At 37.4% G+C, this 14,199-nt stretch overlaps 2 protein-coding genes and 2 non-coding genes across 4 annotated transcripts; 1 reads left to right on the plus strand and 3 right to left on the minus strand.

The window, feature by feature from the left end:
• Window positions 1–2,812: 2,812 nt before the first annotated feature.
• Window positions 2,813–6,358, minus strand: LOC147172409 (small ribosomal subunit protein eS27-like). The gene is made up of 4 exons (XM_086078774.1): window positions 6,302–6,358; window positions 5,701–5,809; window positions 4,955–5,065; window positions 2,813–3,562 (listed from the first exon to the last, which is right to left on the minus strand). Exons 1-4 carry the CDS (start codon window positions 6,305–6,307, stop codon window positions 3,534–3,536), a joined length of 255 nt encoding a protein of 84 aa, XP_085934900.1. The 5' UTR covers window positions 6,308–6,358; the 3' UTR covers window positions 2,813–3,533.
• Window positions 4,264–4,396, minus strand: LOC147172410 (small nucleolar RNA SNORA13). The gene has a single exon (XR_015095480.1). It is a non-coding gene; the product is annotated as a small nucleolar RNA SNORA13 (small nucleolar RNA).
• Window positions 5,111–5,243, minus strand: LOC147172411 (small nucleolar RNA SNORA13). Its single transcript, XR_015095473.1, has one exon. It is a non-coding gene; the product is annotated as a small nucleolar RNA SNORA13 (small nucleolar RNA).
• Window positions 6,359–6,851: 493 nt separating the features above from the next.
• rab13 (RAB13, member RAS oncogene family) lies at window positions 6,852–12,733 on the plus strand. The gene is made up of 8 exons (XM_086078773.1): window positions 6,852–7,346; window positions 7,687–7,747; window positions 8,759–8,819; window positions 8,881–8,958; window positions 10,988–11,077; window positions 11,312–11,377; window positions 11,468–11,518; window positions 11,928–12,733. The coding sequence occupies exons 1-8, from the start codon at window positions 7,223–7,225 to the stop codon at window positions 11,997–11,999; spliced, it is 603 nt and encodes a 200-aa protein (XP_085934899.1). The 5' UTR covers window positions 6,852–7,222; the 3' UTR covers window positions 12,000–12,733.
• Window positions 12,734–14,199: the final 1,466 nt, after the last annotated feature.

Here is a 14,199-nt window from a genome sequence, read left to right on the forward strand (position 1 = left end):
GATTTTATCTTATAGTTAAGTTTTAAAAAAATAGAAAGAACATTTTAAAAAATAGAAATTAGGTCAGAATCTTTGAATATGACTCATATTTTGAGTTGAACTACTCAAATAAATAAACTTGTTTTTTTTTGTACCATATCCTAATTTAATGAGATGTGCCTGTATGCACAAATGGACAGGTCATGCAGTATACAAGACTAAATTTCACATTTTTGGGGGTCAAAAATAGTTCAAATAAAATTAGGGCATTTGACAGTACCTATCAACAAAAATTATAAAACAATATTTTCAATACAATCCATTATGTGAAGCTGGTTCCAAGTTGTTCTAGTGAATGAATTCGTTTTGTACTGTCTTCATCATATACTTTCATTAATTGACAGTTAAGGTTTAGTTAACATTTAAAAATTCGTATCTGTCATACATGCATCAAATTGTACAATAAAACTACAACTAGGTAAAACTACTCACGCCGTGAAGTTGCCTGACAGTTATAGAGCGGGAGCAGGAAAGTGTTTGCAGAGCGATACCGCCACCTACTGGTGCTCTGCAGTTATTGCTTGAATTCATAAGTGCTGAAACATTAGCTTTGTCAGTTTGAATTTGAACTGAAGTTTTGTTTGATTTTTAAAGAATTTCCTTACAGAACAGTTAAACGGTTAAACTCCAAAACAAGAGCTGTCGGAATTGTATTTGTATTTAATTTACTGATTCTTTCTGTACTAATAGTGCTACTCATACCACACTTTGAGATTTACACCTTCTTATCACACAACTACTGTACTTGGAACCCGGGACATGGGCTATTAAGTATTATTTATATTTTTCCAGCCTCTTTGCCATGGCGGCCAGAGTACGACCATTGTTTACATCCTCCTCCCTGCAGCTCATTTTCCTTCGGCCCAACACCAGCCGACTGATGATGAATGACTGTCTACCTTCATCCTTTACGCTCTCGTAGGGCCCCCACCGACTCGGCGTCTGACACCGACTGCATGCATGATGCTGGCGGGCACTCCAAAGCAGGCAGATAACTGAAACTACTCTGCCTGGAGAGGGAAAACAGACGGGTAGAAATCAAATTTGAAAGGTTAGATGAATTTACACGACCTGTGTTGTTGTTTGTCATTGATTGATAGAAGGTTCGGGGAATGGTGTAAACAAATCCATTGATGCCTTTTCTACAGCGACAGTGAGCCTATCTCAGCGCTGTCGCTCGCCAATTACAGGGCACATATAAACAAACAGCCATTTACCCTACACACTGGAAGGCTGCAGGCAAGATTTGGGCTCATTAATTTCAGATGCTAACGCATAATGGGAATTTGGGAAAGACTATAGAATCTATGTTGCTGTGTTATTTGACTTCACATTTCACTCACAGGCATATATTCTTTATTATCCTCCAAAAAAAACCACAACTATTAGTGTGGTTTACTGATGAGATGAGACAGTATCTATAAACAGTAGGCCTTTATGTGAATGTCTGTATTATACTACCCCCAGGTGGCCAAGACACGCACACACACACAAAAGACACATTAAAAAACGGAGTCTTCGAATTACGTCGTTTCAACTTTACGGCGCCCGTGCCTCGTCCGTAGCACCTTATTTTTCTTTAATTTCCCACAGTAATCACGCCATTTTAAAGTTATTTAAAGTTGTGTTGTTGTTACCTGCTCCAGCAACGGACGTCCATCGAACAGGTCGACTCACCATCAAGCGCGTCATATTTCCTTTTTTAAATTTGAATTAGCTCCGCTCTGCAGTCCGTAAGCAATGAACGTCCGTGCGGAAACACGAAATATAAGTTCCGGCTCTTCCTGGTCGCGCAAATATTTTTTTTTAAATTACTGTACAAAGTATTTTGATGTAAATATTGACTTTCACGGGGAAATCCGACTAAAGACAAAATTCGGGTAACATCGCCAGCGTAGGAACGGATTCCCGCCGTAACTTGAGGAATCCCTGTATATATATATATATATATTTTTTTTTTTAATGTACTTACTGTGTCTTATTGTAAAGCACAATATTATAGAGTGCTATTTTTATTTTTGCTTAAAAACATCTTGTAGGATTTTATGGTGGTAGCTGGAACGGATTAATGACTTTTTTATTCATTTCAATGACGAAAGATGATTTGAGATATGGAGTGTCCACAGGCTGTTTTAAGTTTTTATTATTATTATTATTATATAATGCCTTGTGCGCAATACATTAAATGTTAAACTTTGAATTTACCAGACTGGAAATGTATATAGGTAAAAAAAACACAGCTTGCTGCTATGCACAATGTGAATTTAAGAAATTATATAAAAAAGGAAATCAATTAGTTGTTCGTGAAATGAAATGTATTAAACTATACTGTAGTTCATCCAAATGCACAATTAGTTAATCGCATTTTCTGTAAGATACTCGAATACTGAAATATTGGGTATGGACGTATTTTTAATCAACATTTTCGTCAGGTCCCTGGAATTTATAAACATCAAATTAAGTCATTCATTAGCAAAATTGCTCCCCAAATTTTTTTAGAGACCCTGACAAGTGTTAATCAAAACAGCATTATCTAGCTTTGAAGATTAAAAAAATAAAATAATAATCCCTATGCATTTGAGTCTCATTAGATTGCAGTTCATTAATATGGCTCAGGTTTCATGGCATAAGAACTGAATATCCAATCAGTTGAGTGCAAGGCAGACAAGAACTTAACACAAATGCATGTGTGTCATGAATAATCAGTGTAGATTTAAATATGCATGAGGACTATCTGAAGTCAGGAAGGAAAATCGGAGTAATCACAATCACATTTAACATCATCCACGTTTTTTATTATTTGGTCAGTGAACAAGATACCAACAAAATATTACAGTAACATCAAAAACTGCCTAAGCGAGTAATTAAATGTTTAGTATACAACTTAAGATAAATCACATTATGGAAATAGCCAACAGTGTAGGCAAAATATTTTCCAATACATATTTCAGCAAATGATTTTGCGCACTTTTACAAAACATTTCCCACAAAAATGTCCCATCCTAACATCTATGTCTTAAGCAAGCCTAAATCAAAACCAAGCCAGGTCCTCCTCTGAATCAAACAGAACAAAGACCGTTTAGTTAAATGTTGATCTGTTGCATTGATTTGGCAGGTATTAACAGTCTTTAATGAATCATGCAGAGCTGCCTACAGGAGACAAAGATGATTGGAGCAAAGAATTTTAATTTCCAGGGGGAGCCGCTAAGTGTCACCCTTTCCTGGAAAAGTTTTGATTTATTAAGTGGATGTTCTGTGCCATCTCAGCCCCTCAATCTTGCTTGATGTCAACTGTTCTGCTAATTTCACCTCTCATCTTAGCAAGTGTACATAAAGCCCATTGGCGATGACAACAATTTAACAGACCGGGTCTATTTTAAAGACAAGAATTAAGGCCTGTTTAATCTTGTGCCATGAATTTTCTTTCCTGTGATGAGCAGCAGCACTTGATTCAAAACTTTGGGTCATTCTCAACTGCTTGGTTCCGAACCATGTTAGTGTTGTTTCCTCCTGAAAGAACATCCTGGGAAGATGGAGACACAGATGGACTTTTGGTTACAACAGTGCTTGCTGACAGCATGGACAAAGACAGGGTGGACATTTCTGGTTAATGTTAGCATACAAGGAGCACATGTTGGACCTTCCTGTAGCAACACTATTCAGTCAGAAAGATGATTGTGTACCGTTTTACAAACTATTGTAAATTTTAAAAAGACAGGTTACTAAATGTAATATGATTTAACATTACAGAAAGTGCATGTACAAACTAAAGGGGTTCCGCACCTTTGAAATGTTAATGTTGTGTTTGTGTGGAGATTGAATGCGATGCCCACTTTAAATTCCACAAGTTTGCACATTTATCTTGGTGTGCAAACTATGTCACAGACCAAATCGAGAGACACTAAATCTATCTACCCAATCAGAGTGACAGCTAGACAAATGCGCTCTCCGGTGTCGAGGGAAGAAGGAATGAGGTCAGTGGGGTCAGGTGCACCCATTATGTCTACAAATGCAGGGAAGGCCATGGTTGCCATAGCAGCAAAACACGGAACAAAAGTAGCCAGGATGCTCCAGTTCAAACAAACCAGGCCTTGTTGCAGACTTGGTGTCAAAGGCTACGTTTCTTCCTGTGCATCCACATTGCTTTATTAGCACCTTTATATGGAATCAGCCTTCGGGTTCCATTGCCGCCACCCCCTTTCACCCTCGTAAATGCTGCGCCTTGTTTGTGCTTGCAGCTGAATGTGTTCGAAAAGCATCTGTGATGATGAATTTCTATCACAGCTGCAAGAATCAATGTCCGCCTTAGTCGACACCCTGTTCACGATGGATGCGATGAAAGGGCAACACAAAGGCAATTTCAGACTTTTAAAATGGATTCAGTATAGATTGGACGTGTCACACCGCCCAAATACAAAATTAAAGCATTGAAAGCTTCAGGCGGGAGTGCAGCTTTGATTTATTTCTAAGACCCTGTGATGGTTGACAGTACCCCAAAGCTTGAGATCCTAGTGTCAAAATATTTAAAATGATGACTTGTATAATATTCTAGAATACAAAAATGCATACAAGAAATTGATTTAAAAAAATTGACATCTAAAAATACACAGGAAAAAAAATGCACCTAACATGGATGTTTGTGTCATTGCTGTATTGGTAAGGAAACCTTTTTCTTTCTTTCTTTTTTAATCAAGGGTCACCCCTACAGTGCACTAGCGCAATTTCATTTTTAGCCATCGTGCTCACATTATGTCAAGTTAGCCGAGTTGCTAATATGACAAGGCTAGGACAGCTGTTATTTTACACTAATAAAACAGTCCATCATCAAATTTACGTTAAAGTCATTAACACCATCTTGTTTTCAGCCTACAAGTGTGCAGGTGTGTGAACACTCCACTTTTAATGTGTTACATACCTTCTGTAAGGCGAGCTTTACCACCCGTAGGCTGGCACAGGACCGTGGAGCAGCCGACACACAACACCACAGTTTGAGCGTGACTGAACACGGTGGTGATCTTGTAGCAACCTGAAAACGTGACAGCCCACGTTACACTATTGCATGCGTGCGTGTGTGTGTGCTTGCGACAGCACTTGTAAACGAGTCATATCAAACTCAATTCAATAGCGGCCACAAGAGTCCCTGTATGCCTTATTTGACACCCTCATCACTACACAGATCAATGAGAAGGCAACACATAAAGGCAAAGTACGCATACAATTTCAATTGCTCTCCAGCAGCGATTCCAAGTGTGATACGGCGCCCACTAGTGGCACGCAAACATATTGAATCATTGAATTACATGTCTAGTAGTGCAATCTAGTTCTGAAAATGTGTAGTTACATTTGCATTTAATATGTTAGAACACTTTTTTATATTTACAATCATTTATATTAACTTTTAATTTAGCTGTTTGCAGTGGAGTTTTAATATTCAAAATGTACTCAATGTTACAGCAGATTGAAATAATATAAAATGTTTGTTTACTGCCAAAATATTTTTGAATGATGGTGGCAATTGGAACTTGGAGTTATATATATTTTTTACTACTTAGTGTTTGTTTATTTATAAATGAATAAATAAAAGCACTGCTCTACAGTATACATTTAGCACTGCTTTCAAATAATCCACATTTAAAATGATAGAGAAACTAGTTAACAGACCTGGACATTTGACGTCCATAAAATAGGAATTTGGGCTCTGGACGAGTCGTTTCTTCTTGTGTCTCCTCTTCTCCTCCTCAAAGGAAGGGAGCAACAGATCCTTTGCAAGCTGCAAGCAAAAACACAAATTTTATGTCGCCACGTTTTAAATAGCTATATACGACAACTATTATTAATGAAAATGACAAGCAAATAAAGATATATGAAGATATATTGAAAATACATTTGTTTAACGATAGTTTACCTGCGTTTTTTTTTTAATCCCCAGGATTAATGTTCGAACTCGAACATAAGTAAGTTTTATTTTTGCTGCCAGAATTATGTCTGATTAAAGAAGCAATGATGCCGTGATAAATAATAGTCCGTATTACAGCCCTAACGACAAAGAAGCTCTCATCGCCAATCGACAACGTGGGCTGCTTTATCGTCCACGTGTCTCGCCATATTGCGGCCTTTCCTGGCTTCTAATTTCCACATTACAAGCGCAACCACTCGACGCCAACGTAACAAAGCAAAAACACAAATTTGTCCCGTAATTATTGTAGCAGTTTATACACTTTTAAAGGCGAACGACTACTTGAGTGAACGTAAGGGTACTTACGGGCATGTCTGGACTTGTTTGGACTCTACCGGAAGAAGATGAGGATGACGTGTAGTGACGTACCGGAAGTCAATAGCCCCATCACGTGACCTCGAAGCAACAGTTAAAAAACATTAATCTCGCCTTCTTTCTTCTTTTTCGTTGCTTTCTGTATTACACTTTCAGAATACCACACTTATATTATATATATTTTTAAAGTGTACCTGTATATACCACTCAATTACCTCCCCATGTGGGAATTTTCTAATGATAATTAAATGAGAGTATGTAAATAAAATAATGCTCTGCTTTTATTTATTTTTTAAATCAGAATTTACTCACCAGTTGCTCAGTCAGTAATTTTTTCCTTATAAACACTTTGAGTAATTATTTGAAGGACTATATATAGCCTATATTTTCTACTTTTACTTGAGTCATATTATTCTTAAATGACAGTACTCGAGTACAATTTTTGATTACTCTCTCTAACCACCTTTGACGATGCCTTGTTGAAGCTCATTAAACCATCCCGAGGTTCGAAAACGGTCACATGGCGTCATCTAGTGTAGCTTCCCAGTAATGCATATCCAAGAGATACTCCCACGAAGCTCTCCCACTACGTAAGCTCTGGGCCGAATGCAAAATTTTTTTTTGTTTGTTGGGGGAGGCAGAAAAAACACGTAGACACTTTGGTATGTTTGTAAACGGCCTCAAAAGTGCTTTTGTTTCAAGTAAAACGACTTTACGGTGATGTATGCGGATGTGAGGTACTGGTCAACAACGCTGGTCAACCCAAACGGGACAGAAGAGGGGCGCTGAGGGGGATCCGAGTTTACCGGTGTCAAGTTTGAGAAAGGAAGGGAAGGAAGTTTTGCAACAAAAAAAAAAAAGACGAAGGGATTCTATCAACTGGATTTCTATGTGAAGGAACGTCTCTAAAGTATGGCGAAAAAGTATGATTTTCTGTTCAAGTTGCTGCTCATCGGAGACAGCGGAGTCGGCAAAACATGTCTGATCATTCGCTTTGCTGAAGACAATTTCAACTCCACCTACATCTCAACCATCGGTACGTTTTTTAAAATATCTCTTAAAAGTCTAGACTGTTTAACACTTTCATTCTTCTCCTGATTCAAAATGTGAATTTGAATTAACACGCACGGACGCACACCCGCACACGCACACACGCACACACACACACACACACACACAGATCTCATTCTTCCACCCACTCATTCCTATCTTTCTAACCATCTCCCTGTGATTTTGAACCAGTCTCCACCCAACAAACTGTGACCTATATTATGCTACACTATGCAGTGCGTGTATGAGTGGGTGGGTTAAATTCTGAGGCATTTAAATGATTGTCCCCCCCCCCCCCCCCAAACTATCCAACCCCCTCTTCCCAGGCATCGACTTTAAAGTTAAAACCATTGAAGTGGACGGGAAGAAAGTGAAACTGCAAGTATGGTAAGAGATGATGCTGTGTTTTGAACTGTGCGTCACATGACACGAGTTGAGTACACTATACGGTACAACATTATAAGCAGCTGCGTGATAGTAAGATCCATTACAAAAAGTTCTTTACAAAGTAAAAGTGAGCGACATGCTAGTGTCTCAAAATGGCATCATCAGTGGCAGTCCTAGTTTGAATGCGAGATATACATACCGAAAAAGTTGGCAACAATTGCTAACCAACACCCATTGCTAATATTTAAATAAATAAATAAAATAAAACATGTGTTTATATTTTCATCTAAATTCAGTGCTGAAAATCTGAAGCAGTCAAGCAAGCATCTTGAGGAGAAGCTAATCAATTAGCAAGATGCTAATAAAAGAGACATTACTTAAAGCACTATGCTGATAAGAGTTACATGAAAGGCTAATGACAATTTCCTGCTTCCGTTTCTCTTCTTATGACCCTTTCATTCCCCGAGGCCCTCAGCCCCACCCTGCATCTCGTCTGCAAATTCCACATAAAACACCAATGATTGCCATTTCACTTTCCTTTTTTTTTCTCTCTTTTTCTTGGCACACTAGTACCATCAGCAATGCTGCCCTGTGTGACTGCGCATTATGTACTGCATGCCAGAAACCGCCGCTGGATGTCAACCATTGTGGTGACTCTTCATTGGGAATAAAATAAAAAGCCGCAAAACAGCTAAATAAACACCCAGATTTAACATTTTGATGCTCTTTCACGACTGTGGTTCAAACTCATTGGATGCGACTTTCAAGAGATCCGATTCAGAATTCCTCGGCGGTTCCACTGTGCTTGCTAATGACATTATTTCCTATCCTGCCTGTAGCTCTCCCTGCTGTCACTTCAAGTCTGATTCATTGCTTGTGTCTGCACACATTCTTGGCGACCCGATGACAGCCATTTTGTTCCCTGCCAACATTTTAATAACGCACCCTGCAGATGAAAAGTGCAGGCCTGCCTTCTGTCCACTCTGCTTTGACCACTTTTGCCTCATGCAGGGACACGGCGGGCCAAGAGAGGTTTAAGACCATCACCACGGCCTACTACAGAGGAGCCATGGTAAGCCCGGGATGATCAGGCCTTCGCGATCACAGCTGACCTCTCTTTCGCCCTCTGCCAGGGCATCATACTGGTGTACGACATCACGGACCAGAAGTCCTTCGAAAACATCCAGAACTGGATGAAGAGCATCAAAGAAGTGAGGCTATTTTTCTCCAAGTAAACGTTTAAAAATAGTGCGCTCAGTGAGTAGCATCCGTGTTAGTCATGAGCGTCTGACTTTACTCACTGCACTACTGTTAAAGAGACTCTTCTGCTACACGAATCTGCTTTTGTCCCTTTGGTGAAATGTTTCAAATGGTAGATTCTAAACAAGTGGAGGTGTAAGGCAAACCATACATGGGACTAAAAACTAATGTCTGCTAATAAATGTGGTAAAATATCAGGAGCTGACTTAACTCATTCAAAATTCATGTGAAGTATTTCTATTAGTAAGTTAAAAAAATAAATAATTTCACTAAATTTTTTATAAAACCTAGATTTTTTATTGTACATTTATAACAGATATAAAATTATCATGCGATTAATTACGATTAAATGCCCCTTTAAATATATATATTTTTAAATTAGGCCCGTCAAGTGATTACAATTTTATATTGTAATTAATCACATGACTTCACTAGTTATAACGATTAATCTGTTCTAAATTTACAACAACAAAAAACGTTTTCATACTCTTGTTAGCAAAAGTGGAAAAAAATGTTAAACTAAAATAAATAGTTCAAATGAATTTTTGACGTCTATAGCCGTCAATGGCAGTGAATGAGTTAATATTGAGTCCATATTAAAGCACTTCATGATCAACATTGGTCTTGTGGTCTAATCAATTTGCTATTAAAAAAAAGGAAAAATTTGTAATGTTTGAAGATACTTGTTAAAAACATGGGCAAACACCTAAAATTAGTACTCAACTGTGGAGTTTTTTTTAACATTAAACAAGTTTTCCTGATTTTGTTGTGTGTGAATAAAACTGCACTGTGTGATGTTTGCGCGCCTTCGTTCACATCAGTGGTTTTCTGACGCAATTGCAACGTGCACTTTAGAGATAGGTCGATATGTTTTTTTCAGGGCTGATACCGATACCGATTATTAGTAGTCAAGTATGCCGATAACAAATATTTGGAGGCGATATTCATTTTCACTAAAAGGAAGAATATTGGCATCAAAATTTGAAAAAATACAAAAATCAGCTCTTCATTTTACGGGAATTTTTAAGTATATGTTTATTGAACAACTTAGGGTTGGTAAAATATTGAAGTTAAAAAAACAACAACCTCTTAGTCAATAAACATCTTTGTTTTAAAAATCTAACAAAAAGTTTTGTGATCTTAAAGGGGCAGTAGCATGTTTTCAAAAATAAAATAAAAATTGAAACAAGTAAATAGCTCTCTATTTTTTCTATAGTAAATAGAGTATTCCAAAATGTCAAAATATCTGAAGGATTAATTTTTACTTCCCAAGGTCAGCAGCATCTCTGAAATTTTTAATAATTAGTTCCCTGAAGTTAACACTTTTTAAAAATGAATTTATTATCGGCCATATGGTTTTTCAAAATGGCCGATGTCGATATTCGTCAAAATGCTAAATATCGGCCTGGCTAGTCAGTCTATCCCTAGTGCACTTAACTCTTAGCGCTTAGCTATGCCTACACCCAGAAATGGCATCTTCCCCTACTTTAGAGTGCCTCGTTGTCAGCCATGAGTGCATGCACATCACAGAGAAGAAATAGAAGAACAAGGGGAAAATAAAAGTTCCAACTTGACAGCCAGAATGTGGACTTGAGCTTCGGGCTGGTGCGGCTGCTTTAGAGCGCCTCGTCATACCGTAGAAAATCCTTGTGATGACCCAATAGGATATATTTCAGCCACCAGAGGCTTTAAGTGAATATATTTTTGAGGGTCAACACGTAGTTATGTTTAGCAGTGATATTTGATTGATTGATTCACTGTTAAATGGGCGTGATTAAGAGAATGTTTTGACTTCTTTTTTTTTGCCAGGGTAAACATTCTTCTCTGTCGTGTGTCAAAGACATTCATTTTCACTTCACAGGAACTTTAATGCCGATGCAAATCCACTCACCGTGTATCAAATGCTATCAGTAACCCAGGCCACCAACTGAATGCAGCTCAACACGACCTAATCAATCCATTTACCCGTTTGTTTCCCAGAATGCATCAGCAGGGGTGAGTCAAATGTTGCTCGGTAATAAGTGTGACATTGAGGCAAAACGGAAGGTTACCAAGGAGACAGGAGAAAAGGTGAGCACACCCTGACAGAAATGGCCATCTGTGTGCAATATTGTGTTTTTTAAAGCATTTTTCAATATATCATATATAAGCACTTGCTGGCAGTGATGATGACAGGGAGGGATTGTTTGCGTAAGGTGCACACATTTGGTGCCTCGGCGTTCTGTTTACTTGAGATAAGAAACAGGAAGTGATTACCATCTATATCCTGGCACTGTGTAATTATGTCGTGCTTGTTGTTTACAGCTGGCTAAGGATCACGGAATCAGGCTCTTTGAAACCAGCGCCAAATCCAGTATTAACGTTGAGGAGGTGAGCTGCAAAGCAAACAACTTTATTGAGTTTTTTTTCTGTTAAGACATTAACATTCATCTTTGTCCGTCTCTATTTTTCATTTTGCAGTCCTTTCTGTCATTGGCAAGAGACATACTTCACAAATCCAGCAAAAAATCTGTAAGTCAAATATTGCAACTTTTGTGCTTAAGGGTCACAAGGATTTTTTGTAATTAACTTAATTAGAAATGATGGTCTATGTCAATAAAAAAAAAAGTTTTTTATTACATATAATAAATTGATTAATTGCATAAAAAAATAAGAAATACATTAGAATAAATACATTTTAATTAACCCATTTTTTACATTTTCCAAAAATTATTAAATAATGTGAAAATAAGGAAGGAAAAATGATCAAATTTGGCCTAATTTATTGTCAGTCAACATTTGTTAAAAATCGTAAAACAATTAAATAAGAACATCAGACGAAAACCAAGCAATATTTATAGATTATGTTGGCTTTAGAGAGGATTTGAGGAATTCTGAACAGGTCCTAAATGTCATCTTCCTGTTTTCCTTTCTTCGAAAGGGTCCCACGGGCCGAGAGGTGAAGATCACCAGCAGCACAGAGAAAAAAACTTCCAAATGTGCTCTTCTCTAGACATTTGGAACACACGCCCACACACTGTGCCAGTTTCCCCTCAACTAAAAAAAAAAACAACAACAAAAACACACGCACACACACCAAACGTGTCATGTCTCCATCTGGTGGCTCACATGTTCACAATATATCCAGCACATTGCTTGTTCTTTGCACAATCTCCACAACTGCATTGCATTCCATTAAAAAAAAAAAAAGGGGTTATCATACAGTTGGTGACAAATCATTTCAATGGCTTTTTTTTAAAAAGCGATTTCAATTCATTTCTCACACTTGTGCAATATGTGTCACCGAATGTTGTTTGTGTGACAAATTGAACGGGCTTCCAATGTAGTCTGCAGCATGTTCAACTTATCTGTTACCCTTGATTTTAGAATCAAGCAGAAGTAGCGCACCGAGGGAAGGTAAGACACCCTGAAACTAAATACGGTATGTGAAAAGTAAATATGATATGAAAAGACTTGAGTATGTGTAAGTTTGAGGCAGTCATAAGTGCAATATAGGAGATGTGAAGAGAGATGAATGAGGGACGAAGAAGCAAGTGAATGAGTCAGATTTGAGATTTGTGAGACCGTTTGAGCAATTTCCTGCTTACTCACAAGTACTGTGACGACAGCAGCTCACTATTTTCTTCCCTGCCAAAATACACGTCCTGCATCTTAGCAGGCTTTATGCCACCATATTTGGATTTGGTTTGCGGCCACACTTGTGTTGAATAAAAATTGAAGACAGTTGTCTTTGTGTTGTGGTTTGAAAGTACTTCACTAACAAAAGTGACTGCTACTCGTACTACTATTATTATTATAGTTTTGGAAATTGTTATTTAGTTCGTTTTTATTTCGTTGTTAGTTTTGTTTTTTAAATTGAGTTTTAATTAGTTTTCAGGGTGATTCTGTTAGTTTTTATTAGTTTGAGTTATTTCATAAATGCTTAGTTTTAGTATTAGTTTTAGGTTTTTTTGTTTTTTTAAGTGTGTATTACTTGTGCGCAATATTTAAAAAACACCACGGGAGCAACGTCATCTGAAAGTGCTTTTCTATTGGCTGCTGCTAGATGATGTCACTTTTGTGTGACACACTTTCAAATGTCCTTATTCCGGTTAATATAAAAATAAATCATCCCCAAAGGCTCATGCATTCAATTGATTACCAAAGACTAAAATGAAGGACATTTTTGCTATAATTATAGTTAGTTTTAGTTAGTTTTGTAAACATAAAATGTAGTTTCAGTTAGTTTTCTTTTTCTTTTTTTTTTAAGAATTATCGTTTTTATTTTATTTTTTAATTTTAGTTTGAGTTTTTTTCGTTAGTTTTAGTTAACTAAAATAACCTCGACTACTACTAATAGCTTACCCGTGCTTTAGAGTTCCTTTCCCTTTCTTTGTTTCTAGATCCTGTGCCTTAATAAAAATTATATATAAATGTCTCCATATATTATATAAATAAATCCTGAACCATGAAATATGTGATAGTTGAAAATTCTGATTCTTTTTAAATAGAGTATTTATTGGTCATTTTTGAACAAACAACTTCCACTTATGACTTTTGATTTGTGTCATATTTGACACATCCGGTCACAATGCTTTAAATTCATACATTCATAACTGTCAAAAAATATAATAATAAACAGACATATCAATCATGTATTTTCAAAAAAGCAGAACAAATATTTCCCGCTAATAAGTATAGGTGTCTCTCCTTTCTCACCTGGGGCGATCTTGCAAGGTCGCTGGAAAAGCCATCAGCTGGGTGATACTGCCCTCTAATGGATTATTCCTGCAATGCATGTGTCAGATCATATAAGTCAGGGTTTTAATTAGTGTTGTTCAAAGACCGTTTTTTTTTTGGCCCCCAATACCGATTACGATACCCAGCTTTGCAGTATCGGCTGATACCATGCCGATACCTACGGGGGGGGTTTTCTCAACATGAAAAAGCTGTCCTGCCATTGGTTCAGAGCATTCAAGGGCCAATAGGATATCTTAGCTCGGCATGCAGTGAACATGTCACACATCAGTGAAATATAGTGTCAGAATTAATGGTATCGGCATGTTACTTGTTAGTACTCACCAATACCACTGTTTTAATGCAGTATCGGGGCCTCTGCCGATACCGGTATCGGTATCGGAACAACACTAGTTTTAATGGGGGGACATTATTATACTCATGATATAGAGGTCTCAAAATGTCTTGTAATACGT

The sequence above is a fragment of the Leptonotus elevatus genome, chromosome 6, assembly GCF_054856555.1.
Source record: "Leptonotus elevatus isolate MCC_2025b chromosome 6, RoL_Lele_1.0, whole genome shotgun sequence".
In the NCBI taxonomy this organism is placed as follows: Eukaryota; Metazoa; Chordata; class Actinopteri; order Syngnathiformes; family Syngnathidae; genus Leptonotus; species Leptonotus elevatus.